The sequence below is a fragment of the Rattus rattus genome, chromosome 3 (assembly GCF_011064425.1).
Source record: "Rattus rattus isolate New Zealand chromosome 3, Rrattus_CSIRO_v1, whole genome shotgun sequence".
Taxonomy (NCBI): Eukaryota; Metazoa; Chordata; class Mammalia; order Rodentia; family Muridae; genus Rattus; species Rattus rattus.
In genome coordinates, this window is record NC_046156.1 from 181,887,341 (window position 1) to 181,900,425 (window position 13,085).

A 13,085-nucleotide genomic window follows, 5' to 3' on the forward strand; every position below is an offset into this window, starting at 1 on the left:
AGACTCTGTCATAGGATAGGCATTCTGAAAACGTTCCTTGGACATAGGAGTTAATTAGGTAAAATGCGTTTTTCCTGGACATAACAGGAATAACCTTTCAAAACAAGGGAAAATCCTTTCAATCTAGGTGTTTTAAAGTAGGTTTTATTCTCATTGTGAGCAATGCTAATTCTATGATGATAATTACCCAAATGTGCTGATATATATGTCTGGATGTATATGTGTGAGTGTGTGTGTATATATGTGTGAGTGTGTGTACGTGTATATGTGTATATATGTGTATGTATGTGTATATATGTATGATATATATACATATATATATATATATATATAATATATATCCCCCCCCCGAGACAAGATTTCTCTGTGTAGCTCTGGCTGTCCTAGAACTCACTTTGTAGACCAGGGTGTCCTTGAACTCACAAAGATCCTCCTGCCTCTGTCTTCTGAGTGCTGGGATTAAAGGTGTGTATCACCACTGCCCAGATTTATTTATGTATAATATATAAAATTTATTTTTCTTTTATATTCACTGGTGTTTTGACTACATGTATATCTGTGTGAGGGTGTCAGAAACCCTGGAACTGGAGTTATAGACTAGTCTTAGCTGCCAAGTGGGTGCTGGGAATTGAACCTGGGTCCTCTGGAAGAGTAGCCGGTGCTCTTAACTGCTAAGCCATCTCCACATCCCTGCTAGTATTTTAATTCTTTCTGAGCCTAGAATGCATCTTAAGTGTCCCCAACGAACCTGTATGAGGTGGTGGGTATGTTAGTCATCTGAGTTGTGATGGTCACACCACAGTGTGAGCATCCCGACACCACATCATAGAACCTAAAGATATTTTACTTGTCAACTGTATGTCAACGAAGCTGGAAGAACGAAGTGCATGGGATTTGTACATCCAAACCTGCCATGATAGAGTCACCAGTCAAAAACTGGATGTTCGGTATAAAAATCTTGCAGAAAATTTAATTTGTTTAGTAATAATTTCACACAGGCCAGTGTTACATAAACATTATGAAAACTATCCAAACTACTTTAGTAAATAATTACACAATGTCCTCAAATAGTTGTGGGCCAACTTTTAAGCATCACACATCATTTTAACATAAACCACCTTGCTGCTAGTTAGTTTTAGAACAGTTTTATGCTAATCTGTACAGTGATGAGAATATTGACAACCAATGAGATATAAAAAAGCCTTACTGTGTATAATTATGGATTCTGAAGTCAGAGAGGTGTCTGTAATGTAAAATCCCTTGGGTATTATCACTGACTAAAAGAGAAACAGAATCTATTTTTAATTAAAATCATGATTTATTTAGGTTCACTTCTAAGTTATGTAAAATATGTAATGTCACAACTGAGAATGACTTTCTGATTCCGTCAATTTTTTGTTAACACATGCCCTATCACGATGCGTCAATACCCTCTGGGACAGCGAGGTCTTCCTGGGACAGCTGATGGTGAAAGGAAGGCTGCAGCTCGTTGTGCGCTGGCTACGACTAGGAGTTAGTCACAGAAGGTTCAAGCCATTTCTTCCCAGCTTTAGGTCCTACGCGGCCCCTCAGCCCACACACTCGGGCACTTCCCTAGCTCTCCATTGGTGTAACCTAAACGATTATTTACCAAATTTAAGATTCAGTGCACCAAAACTTGACTAGTCATCAGCTGCCCAGAAGCATTCCTTGTTTCTTTTCCAAGATGATGTTGATTCTTCATATATTTCCTAAAAGACAGAACCAGAGCAGGGATTAAAATGCATGATAATGAGAAAGTATTTGGAATACATCAGATAAGTAAATAGCGCATCTACGTGTACCACCTCCTCCTTAACAATGTAAGGGACACTGCACGCGGCACCAAGAACAGGAACACAAATGCATGGTCCTTATTGCATGCTCCTCTACGCCCACTAGGAAATGAGAGGCAGAAGCCGTCACAACACGATGCGGCTACAGAAAATGAGCAATCCCATGTGGGCTACCTCCACCCCTACACATCTATCTCTTTTGATAAAACTTTGTTTACCATGCATTAAATTGTGTGTGAGAAAATGGAATGCTTAAACTGTTCTTCTTTGCAAACACACCTACTTGAACATCAGTAAAAGAAAAGGCGGACTGGCGTGCTGGCTGATTCTGTGTGTCGACTTGACACAAGCTGAAGTTATCACGGAGAAAGGAGCCTCAGTTGTGGAAATGGCCCTATGAGACCCAGCTGTAAGGCATTTTCTCAGCTAGTGATCCGGGATGGAGGATTCAGCCCATTGAGGGTGGTGCCATCCTTGGGCTGATGGTCCTGGGTTCTACAGGAGAACAAGCTTGAAGCAAGGCAGAGCAAGGCCATCCCTCATGGCCTCTGCATCAGCTCCTGCTTGTTGGCCTGCTTGAGTTCTAGTCCTGACTTCCTTTGATGAACAGCAATGTGGAGGTTTACACTGAATAAACCCTTTCCTCCCCAACTTGCTTCTTGCTTATGATGTTTGTGCAGGAATAGGAACCCTAAGACAACTGTATTTCCATCAGCCGTGAAGTTACATGAGGACACGGCAGTATTTAAAGAGGCCTGCACCTCAGTCTCTCTGACCTCTGTGCAGTGCCTCCAGTCCTTTTTCAGATGATCTTCAAGTGTGGGTTAGGTAAAGAATCAGACTGGAACTCAGACAACCATGAACGGGAAGAAGAAAATCATCACCCCTTCACACTGGCCAGATCTCATTCCCACAGTGAGAGAAACCCGAGTTCAACTGCCCGAAAATGCGTTCCTGTGGTTTCCACCTCCAACACTCATCTCTGCTCCTTTCCTCTCCCTCCTCCTGCCCCGCCCCTTCTCTACTAAGCTGCTGAATTTCTCTCTCGGTTTCCTCACGGCAGCTATTTTAATTCCTTGGTATGTAAGGTCTGTGCTGCACCTCATAGAGTAGGTCACCAGTGTCTTGTTTTGTCCCCAGACAAGGTCCTGGTTCCCCGCTCTGTTTGACTGCCTCTGAGCACCTGCACTTCCCCACCTCTCTAAAAAGAAAAAACAGCAAATATAAAATCCACGATTCCTTGAGGCATAAGGTGAGAGTGGCTTTCTGCTCTCACTTCAGGGCTGGTCCTCCTCTGCTGTCTTTCCTGTCGTCCTCTCCTCTGCAGTAAAGAGAACAATCTTTGCTATCTGGCTGGAACCTCGTTTGGAGTGTTCTCAAGTCCCTTGTCTGGGCCTGCCTCACATTCTCTCAGAATCACGAGCTCCACATACATACCCTATCGTGCAATTCCAAAGTAGTTCCTAAAGTCTTTAGCCCACAGAGAGGATCGAGTTTTACTCAGAAAATATACCCACTAAATTTCACAGACCATGGTCCTGGTTGCTCATCTTTCCCACTGACTGAGGCCAGCCACTGCTTTTTTTTCCTGGCCCTGTGTGCTTCTCCTGACTTTTGAGCTACCATTAGTCTCTCGGCTTTGGGAACAGCCACACTGCTGAGGCAACTCAGGGATCCTGGACTCAGATGCATAGGTTCACATTTCCAAGTGCAGAACTGTCCGCCCAATGCTGCTGCACTACCATGGGGAGGGGAGGCTGTCCGTGCAAAATGTCCATTTAACCAGAGTGACTTGTTCTTGTTTGACCTGACTAAAAGGCAGAAAACGCATCAGAATGTGTTCTCCATGTTTTTCATATATACTTTTGAGATAGGGCCTACGTAGCCTAAGGCAGACTGAAACTTGTGCTTCTCCCACATTGCTGGGAATGTGGATGTGGGACACCTTGTCCAGTACCTATTTGTTTTCTAATCCATCCATTAAGCATTTTCTCAGATGCAGTCTCCATCTTGAAAAGAAAACCACTAGGCAAATGCTCCAAAGACTAAGAAGCCAACATTATTCTTACTTTCCAAAGAAAGATTCTAGTTGAATAGAATCCTAACTGAAGGGATACTTACCTTATGAATAGAAACAGTGTGGATTAGACATTCTACCTGCCAGCCTTTGTGGAGGCCTACTCTATACCATGCATTCCCTGGGATATATATTTATACATTTATACATTTATATACTTATATATAAATATCTATGGTTAAACTTGGACAACAGTCACTTCATAAATGTGCTGTTTCACAGATGAGAAGAACCAGATTCTATAGGTAAGGAAGGCATATGAAGTCAAATTCGGAACAGGCTCTTAAGTCCCATTTTTCTCTAAGAATAAAATCATCTCCATGTGGCAAAATGAGGTATTTCCTCACTCACCTTCTTCCATATGGGCACCTTGGCTTTTAAAGAGTCAATGGCGTAGCTCACGGCTTCAAGGGACGCGGCTCTGTGAGCTGAGGACACAGCAATAACTGTGCTTGCTTCTGACACTGGAACCAGACTTTAACAAGATGGCGGAGAAAATTACCATTATCTCCTAACTCACACATTAAAGAAACCACTAAAACTATTTTAGAAAAAAACCTATAATTACTATGTAAATAGTAATTGTATTGCACTTAAATATCCAGTTTAACTAGAAAATGATAATTTATCTCAGTTATATTCAGTGGAATTAGCATCTCTCCATAAAAACTCTTCAATGGGGACCAAGAAGAAAAGTCTCTAACTCAATAAACCTCTGATTCAAACAAGGTAGAGTATGGGATGGTCTCTAAAGACTACAGAGTGACCACATACACTTAACATACAATTAAAACTAATAAATACCAATGAATCTTAAGCAACAGGATAGGCAACAGCCAGTAGCATTAGCGGTTAGTAATAAAATTATAGCTAATAACAATGAGAGATGTCTTAATTGATGGCTTCTTTTAAAATCCTGGAAGGCCACTTTTTGGTGGTCTGAGAAACCAACTGTTTTTAATGGCTTCAGATCTGTAGCCAACTTTCAACATACTCTGAGCTAAGGGCCTAGAACAACTGTCAATGGTCAAGGATTTGGGCAGAGATTCCCACAGGCACTGCAGGCCGGGACCTGAAGATCTTGGCACAGTTATGTTTCATTAGAGCACAAGAGGTGGCGAGGCCATCCAAAGCTACAACCGCAATCAAGGTGAATACTGGATGCCCTCTCCACTATCCTCCAGAGAAAAACCATAGTCACCATTCAAAGGATCAAGAGATCCTACCCAAGCCGATGGAACACCGCTATGTGCCTCACTGGCCATTTCTGCCGAATGTCATTGCAAATTTTTCTGATTTCATTTTCTGCCATGGGTAGATATGCTTCATATTCTAAGCTAATGACTTTCTTGCCTTCGAAGTTATTTCTTGTAGTCCCTAAAAAACAAAACAAACAAAAAAATCACGCAATGAAAATAACATTTTCCCTGTAGCAGAAATACTCAATTTACATAATTCTTTTAAAAAGAATTATTTCTAACTTACAAAGAAGTAGTGTACATTTGTCTAAAACATACAAATTTTCTTTTTTTTTAACATTTATTTATTTATTATGTACACATCATATAGCTTTCTGCCTGCATGTATTCCTGCAGACCAGAAGAGGGCACCAGATCTGATTATAGATGGTTGTGAGCCACTATGTGGTTGCTGGGAATTGAACTCAGGACCTCTGGAAGAGCAGACAGTGCTCTTAACCACTGAGCCATCTCTCCAGCCCACAAATTTTCTATTAGCAAAACTTGATTAGAAGAACAAACAAGGGGCTGGGGATTTAGCTCAGTGGTAGAGCGCTTACCTAGGAAGCGCAAGGCCCTGGGTTCGGTCCCCAGCTCCAAAAAAAAAAAAAAAAAAAAAAAAAAAAAAAAAAAAAAGAAGAAGAAGAAGAACAAACAAGCATTATCTCCAAGATGATCAGAACTAATAATAACTTAGAAGCTCCCTAAAAGCATCACAGGACAGACAGCCATATTCCTCTGATATTGGCAGCATCTCATACCCGAAAGGGAAACATGTACATCCCCAGTTTAATCTATAAACACATATTTTATCTCGGCATTTGGAACATATGAAATTTCTCTCTTAGCATTGACTCTTATCACGCTTTATTATCTCTGTAATTTAATATGGCTTGTTAATCAAAAAGTAACTAAGCTAAAACCAGAACTGCGAAGTCTCTGTCCACTCCATGGGCAGTTTCGGCTTGTCACTCAGTATTGCCCATCCGTTGACTGTTGGCGCCAACATGTAGAAGCACGGAAAGTCACAAACTCACCTACGAAGAGAGACACTGCACCACATAGAGGGGACACCACCAGCTGTGACACTTCCCCCACTGAGAGCTTCTTGGCAGTGAACTGTATTATGTCCTTAGATTTCTCCTGCACATCATCCACATCTTTCCTAGGAATAAGACGTCAACAACCCTTAGCAAGAGTGGCAGGAGTGAGACACTCCACACGCGTGGTTTCCATGTGCACTTTTGCTGTATTAGGTGGGAAGACAAGGACTTTATTTGAATGATAATTACTATGCTCCCCATGAATCTACAGGAGTTCCACATAAGCCTCTTCACTAGCATGTGTCCGTGCAATTGCCAATATATCCAAGTACTTGCTGTTCATCTCAGCACAGTACAGCTGAGGTATCAATACTTATGTCTAGGTGTATGTCATCACTAATGACTGCTCAACAAGGCCCTACACCCAGAGTACCCCTAACCATTAACTGAGCCCCACACCCAGAACATCACTAACCACTGTGTAAGGGAGCCCCATGCTTAGAACACCATTAATCGTTATGTAAGCAAGCCATACATGTAGAACACCACTAATCACTAGGTAAGGGACCCCGCCCCACATCTAGAATATCACTAGTCACTATATCAGCCAGCTGCACACACAGAGTGGCCCTTTCCTTTGTTCAAGCAAGAGATGGGAAAAGAGAAGAGATGATGATTCCACAGGAACAAGGAGCCCTTCACGACCTAGCTCAAGCCAAGTCAGTTATGGAGGACAAAAAGATAACAACTTTGCAGCTTTCCTCCGGGTACTGTATAAAGTCTTTCGGAGTTTTTCACTTATTCAGTAAACAGTATTACGCTATGCTATCTGTTTATACTGTGGTGGGCAGTTTTATGTCAATCTGACACAGCTAGAGTTATCCGGGAAGAGGGACTCTCAGGCTGCCACCAGATTGGTCTGTAGGTAAGCCTCTGGGGCGTTTTCCTTATTGATGCTTGAGGTGGGAGAACCCAGCTCACTGTGGGGAGTGCCACCCCTATGGTAGTGTCCTGGGTGCTATAAGAAAGCAGATGAAGCAAACCGTAATGAACAAGCCGTGAGGACTAAGCCGGCAAGCAGTAGTCCAACATGGTTTCTGGTTCAGTTCTAGCCTTGAATTCCCTCAGTGATGGAGTGTGATCCAGGCTAGTAAGTAGAGACATAAACTCTTTAGTTTCTAACTCGCTTTTGGGCATGGTGTTTCATCACAGAAACGGAAGACAAATGACTAAGAGACAGAAGTACCCTAGGCACTGGTCTGCAGGGGAAAAAACACAGGCTCCTGACTGCAGAGTGCTTCTATTTGAACAGGAGAAGTAAACCACTGAAGAGCCACAGGTCCAGGAAGATGGCTCAGCAGGTAAAGGCCCTTGTCACCAAAGCTAACGACCAAGTCTCATGCCCGGTTTCATCCACATTCATGGTGGAAGGAGAGAATCAACTCCCACAAGCTGTCCTCTGACTTTCATATGTACCCTGTGGTGCACGTACATTTATCCACTTACACACACGCACACACACACACACACACACACACACACACACACACACTACATGCAAAAAAAATGTAAGAGCAGTCACAAACCTACCACACTGAGGAAATAGACAAATTTCTGAGACAGGTCTCGGGGACTGTTGCAGATAAAGAGAGCCCAAAGGTCTTTCTAAAGAGGTAACGTTCAAAGTTGAGACGTGAGCGATAGAGGTGACACGGAGAAATGGGGACGGGGTGCAGGTGATGAAAGGGAGCCGCAAATTTCAAGATTATGGGACAATAAAGAATATGATGCCCTTGTAAGCACAGGAGTAAAGGGGAGAGGCTAGCCTGAGGCTGACCAGGCAAGAGGACCTTACACTACACCGCCATGGGAAGTATAATTAGAAATCCTGTGAAATTCATCTGACCAGAAAAAAATGGAAGAAGCCTCAGAGAGCTTGTCAGAGACCCGTGCAAAATTCTGAGAATTCATGAAGTCGTGATCCAGTGTTTGTTTCCCTGGCTCCCAGGATTTCTCCCCGCTCTACGTGCCACCTGAGACGCTAACGCCCTTCACACCAGTGGTTCTCAACCTTCCTAACTCTTCAATGCAGCTCCCCATGTTGCGGTGACCCCCAACCATAAAATTATTGTTTTGCTACTTCATAACTGTAATTTTACTGCTGTTATGAATTGTAAATATCTAATAGGATATCTGATATGCGACTCCTGTGAAAGGATTGTTTGACCCCACCCCCACAAAGGGGTCAAAACCCAGAGGTTGAGAACCACTGCTTTACATATAATTCTTTTTTCTGATAACACCAAACCCAAACCATGCTGCCAACCACACTGAGTTCCCGCACCTCTGACTGTAAATACTCAAACACGCTTGCGGGTTCTGACGCCGGCTAAGGTAATCAGGCCAAGCTCACTCAAGCACTGCCCGATCCTTTTAGCAATTGTCCTCACCTTTCTGACCAGCTGCAGTCAGGCACCTGAGCTTTTAACAGCAGTGTGCTGCTCTCTGAATTAACTCTGAACATTAGCATCTCAGAAACCCCTGAGATTATGCGGATCGGAATGCCCACATGAAACTAAGACACGTCTTCCACGGGGAGTCCTAGTGTGCCCAGACAGCAGGCCTGAGAAAGTCCCCTAAGTGTGAACATGCTGACACCTGCTACATGGCTTTCTAGGAAAGGGAGGCAGAGGACAGACACCTCCGGCTTGTTTTTAATGGGACCAAACTGTTGCTTCGGAGGGAATTTTTTTCTATCTTTTTTTAATCTCTAGCTTAAGGAGTTTTTAATCAAAAATGGTTTAGTTTGCAGTTTATTAATTCTTCAGTTGACAATGAGACAAGCTGTTGTGACTCCTTTAAGCTGGGTATTCCCAAACTACCCTGAAGAATGTTTATGTGCATCCCACTCCTCCATGAACCCAGTGATCCTGGAGCCCCGCGGCAACACAGCTGATAAGCTGCTCCTTTGTACTGGACAATGGCTGACTGTCTTTTCGGGACGCTGACCTTCCTGCTTGTGCAATTTATACCCAAGGAAGCTGTTATCGGGTATAAGTAACCAAACCGCACTTGTTAAAAAGTAAACAAGATCATGTTACAAAGGTGAATTCAAATTCGGGTCCTGCCACTGTGACGGAAGGCCGTATGTGATCACATGTGGCCAAAGCAAGATTCTGTTTGTGTGTGCATATACGTGTGTGTGCTCATGGACCTGAACACTGTGCACATCTTCGTGGAGGTCAAATGGCAACCCTGATGTCTTCCTCTGTTGCTTCCCATCTTATGTTTTGATTCCGGAGCTGGGGACCGAACCCAGGGCCTTGCGCTTCCTAGGCAAGCGCTCTACCACTGGGCTAAATCCCCAACCCCCCATCTTACGTTTTGAAACAGAGTCTCTCAGCTAATCTGGAGTTCACTGGCCTGTGCATCCAAGGGATCCATCCGTCTCTGCCTTCCAGGGCTGGGGCTAAAAGAATATGTGGCCACATCTGGTCTTTGTAGGGGTTCTAGGTCTCTAACATAAGCCCTCCTACTCATGCAAGCACTTCACAAACCGAGCCACCTCCCCAGTCTCCAAAGACAAGGTTGTTTAAACTTTCTCTAATTTTGTTTTCCCACCATCAAAAACACATGCATAATAAGATCTCAGTACGCGATGTTAAATGAATACAACACGAGCAGATCGAACCGCTTACTCTAGGAGTCATGGGAGACGGGAGACTCATCGCTACCTCCCATCAGTACAATCATCCCGATTGCTGCTGCCTCCGTAAAGGCCCGGGGCACCCAGACTCACAAAGAGACAGTAACGGCAAACCACACACAAGGTATCCTGTGGATGGTCCTTCGCCGCATACCCCAATGGCTCAGACGCACTATCCTCCACTGATTGGTGGGATGATGGCGACTTCGTCTCCAGGCTGAAGCAGGAGTTGTTGATCTCCAAGCTCGACATACTCTTGACGAACAGCAAATATCACCTGGTTTCTAACATCAGCCAACCTGAAGGAGAAGCAGCCTGATTAGCCACCGTGAACTACGCCTCACATCTCCTCAGGGGCATTAAGTAACACTTCGTTCACAAAGACACTGACCTAACTCTCACTCTGTAGAGGACATATCCCTCAAAGGACATACTAGATCACAAAAATAGGTTAGGTCACTCTTTGCTGAAGAGTCATGTGTTTAGGGGGTGGGTGCCCCAAAAGTAGGGCCAGTGGGGACTTTTCAGATACCATAAACCCAAGCTCCACACTGGGTGGGGTTCATTATACTTTACTTTTCTTTTAACCTCAGAAATCTTTGAGTATTCTAAAGAAGAGAAAGGGACAGAAAAGTTTGCAGGCCTATATCTAAAACTTAGAAGAAAAAAAAACAAAACAAAACAAAACAAAACAAAAGCTTTCCAACCAGAGCATGGCTTTTTCACAGGAAGCCAGCTGTGGGCCTAGAGGTAGGTGAAGTGGCACAAAGGTCTTGCCAACTTTTCACTGACTTGAGTGATTCCTAGCCAGGGAGAAGTATTTCCTTCTGAGCATACAATGTGACACTTTCCTAACACTGCGAACCTTTAATACAACATGGTGACCCCCCAGCCATAAAATTATTTCATTGTTACTTCGTAACTGTAATTTTGCTGCTGTTATGAATCCTAATGTAAACATCTCTTATGCTATCTGATGTGTGACCCTTGTGTAAAGCTCACTTGACCCACAAAGGGGTCGCAACCCACAGGTTGGGAGCTGCTGGTGTAGCACCTTCTATACAGAGCAGAGCTCTGGGTGAAACCTCTCTCTGCAGGCTGAAGCAGCACTATCGGTATTCCTGGGGCATTTTCTAGCTGTTCTATTTTTCATCTCAGAAGGGCTCGAGGTAGAAATAATAAGTTTAATTCCAGGTTTTCAAGGGTCAGTGAGACAATTTCAAATATCATAAAACCCAAGCTCAGACACATGTAGGATTTGTTGTATTTAATTTGTCTTTCAATCTCAGAAACTTTTGAGTATTCTAGAGAAAAGAAAAGGACAGGAATGTTTACAGTATACACTTTTAACAGCATCTTTAAATTTTCCGTCTTAGGCTATAAAAGACAGGACTTAAATTTTTCTGTCTTAGAAATTATAAAAACAATTGTAAATTAAATATAATTACATTACATATCTAAATACAAGAGTTTTAAATTTTCCAGAAAATCAGAACTAGTACTCTTGTGTTTTAACACACACACACACACACACACACACACACACACACACACACACACACACACAGTCTACTCATTTTAAAAACCTACAAGTTCATCGTATGCATTCTACAACGTTAACTACCCAGGATGGAGAGTCACACACACACAGTCTACTCATTTTAAACACCTACAAGTTCATCGTATGCATTCTACAGCGTTAACTACCCAGGATGGAGAGTCATCGTATGCATTCTACAACGTTAACTACCCAGGATGGAGAGTCTCTAGCTCCTGCCACAGCTGTGATGCCTTGATTTCCTGTGGCACAGAGATGGTCTCGGAGCGAACGCCAGCGATTTCAGCACTTTTTGCAAAATACAACACTTCGATCTGAAAGGAGAGAGGATACTCTAAATAACTCAAACCGAGAAGTCTCCTCCCTTCCCAAATGTAATGGCTCATAAAACTTCAGTATTGCCTGGTAGTGCTGACACATGCCTTTTAATCCCAGCACTCAGGAGGCAGAAGCCGGCAGATCTCTGTAAGTTCAAGACCAGCCTGGTCTACTCAGTGTGGTCCAGGATAGCCAGGACTACACAGAAAACCCTGTCTTGATAACAAAAGCAAAACAAAACAAAACAAAACAAACAACAACAACAACAAAAACACCACTTAGTATATCCACAGACTTTTATTTGAGACAAAAGCCTTAAACTCAGTTCTGACCTCTCATAAGCTTGTGTGGCAGCATTAAAATCCTAATGTATTTCCTTAGAAAACATGGTAAGTCTGACTTAAGTTGCCCCAGAATCGATTCTTCTATAAGCTGCGAAGCAGTCTGAGTCAAGAAGTGAATTACACAAGTAAATTAAATGACCCAGTCAGCAAAAGCCTAGCTTTCATTTCTCGGTGGTCAAATGACCTTTGATTCCGTCCTACATTACGATTAAGTTACATAACGCAGAACATTTGCCATGCAGCAAAGCAAATGGGCTTGAATTACAGGATAAACAGGTAGTTTCTAGGCCAAACCTGTGTAATCAGCCTGGGAACCATGCAGAAGGGCTCACCTGTCACTCAGTACAACTTAGTCTCGCCACAATTATCAGAGCTGCTGCAAATTATCCAGTGCCTGTCAATCCATGGGTGATGCACATTTCCTCACAATAATTCCTAATTAGGAGCGTTTTAATTTTAAAAAGTGTCTGTCAAACCGAATCATCCGAATGGCAGGGGGTGAAAATGTCTAGGAGCCTCCAGAAGCGAATCGCTCGTGCAGGCCATGACCTGAACACCAGAGTTCCGGGGACAGGACTTGACATTCAGCGAGCAGCAGGCATAAGGCTCGGAGCCCGGGAGGAGTGGAGAGGAAGGGACGCCCCAGCAGCGCAGGGCTGTGGTGGAGCGCCGCACACAGGCTAGCTTGTCCGCGTGTAACCAGATCTTACCTGACACCTAGGAACCATCCCGCTACACTGCCGGGAGCCAGTTCACCAACCCCGATGGAGTCGGTGACTCAGGGCGCATGCGCAGCCGGATGCTCCACCTTCCGGGCGGTGCTCAATCCCGGGCGTGTGGTCACTGCGCTTGTGTACATTTCGCTCCGCCCCGCCCCGCCTTCGGCAGCTACAAAAGTTCACTCAGTTTCGATCCCAGTGTAGCGAACCCGTTTGTGACTCAGCAGAGTAGCTGAGTTAACCGGGGTTAACCTATGCGGTCCGGCCA

At 43.8% G+C, this 13,085-nt stretch overlaps 1 protein-coding gene across 1 annotated transcript; it reads right to left on the reverse strand.

Moving 5' to 3' along the window:
- Positions 1-946: 946 nt before the first annotated feature.
- Positions 947-12,885, reverse strand: Mocs2 (molybdenum cofactor synthesis 2). Its single transcript, XM_032898866.1, has 6 exons — positions 12,809-12,885; positions 10,033-10,177; positions 6,167-6,294; positions 5,118-5,268; positions 4,243-4,366; positions 947-1,730 (listed from the first exon to the last, which is right to left on the reverse strand). The coding sequence occupies exons 2-6, from the start codon at positions 10,128-10,130 to the stop codon at positions 1,662-1,664; spliced, it is 570 nt and encodes a 189-aa protein (XP_032754757.1). The 5' UTR covers positions 10,131-10,177; positions 12,809-12,885; the 3' UTR covers positions 947-1,661.
- Positions 12,886-13,085: the final 200 nt, after the last annotated feature.

Excerpts from the sequence above, each read along its gene's own strand:
- Mocs2 (XM_032898866.1), bottom strand. The coding sequence starts at position 10,130 with ATGTCGAGCTTGGAGATCAACAACTCCTGCTTCAGCCTGGAGACGAAG. Across the intron at positions 6,295-10,032 it reads AGTGCGTCTGAGCCATTGGG|GAAAGATGTGGATGATGTGC; the intron begins GTATGCGGCGAA and ends TCTTATTCCTAG. Across the intron at positions 5,269-6,166 it reads TGCAGTGTCTCTCTTCGTAG|GGACTACAAGAAATAACTTC; the intron begins GTGAGTTTGTGA and ends TTTGTTTTTTAG.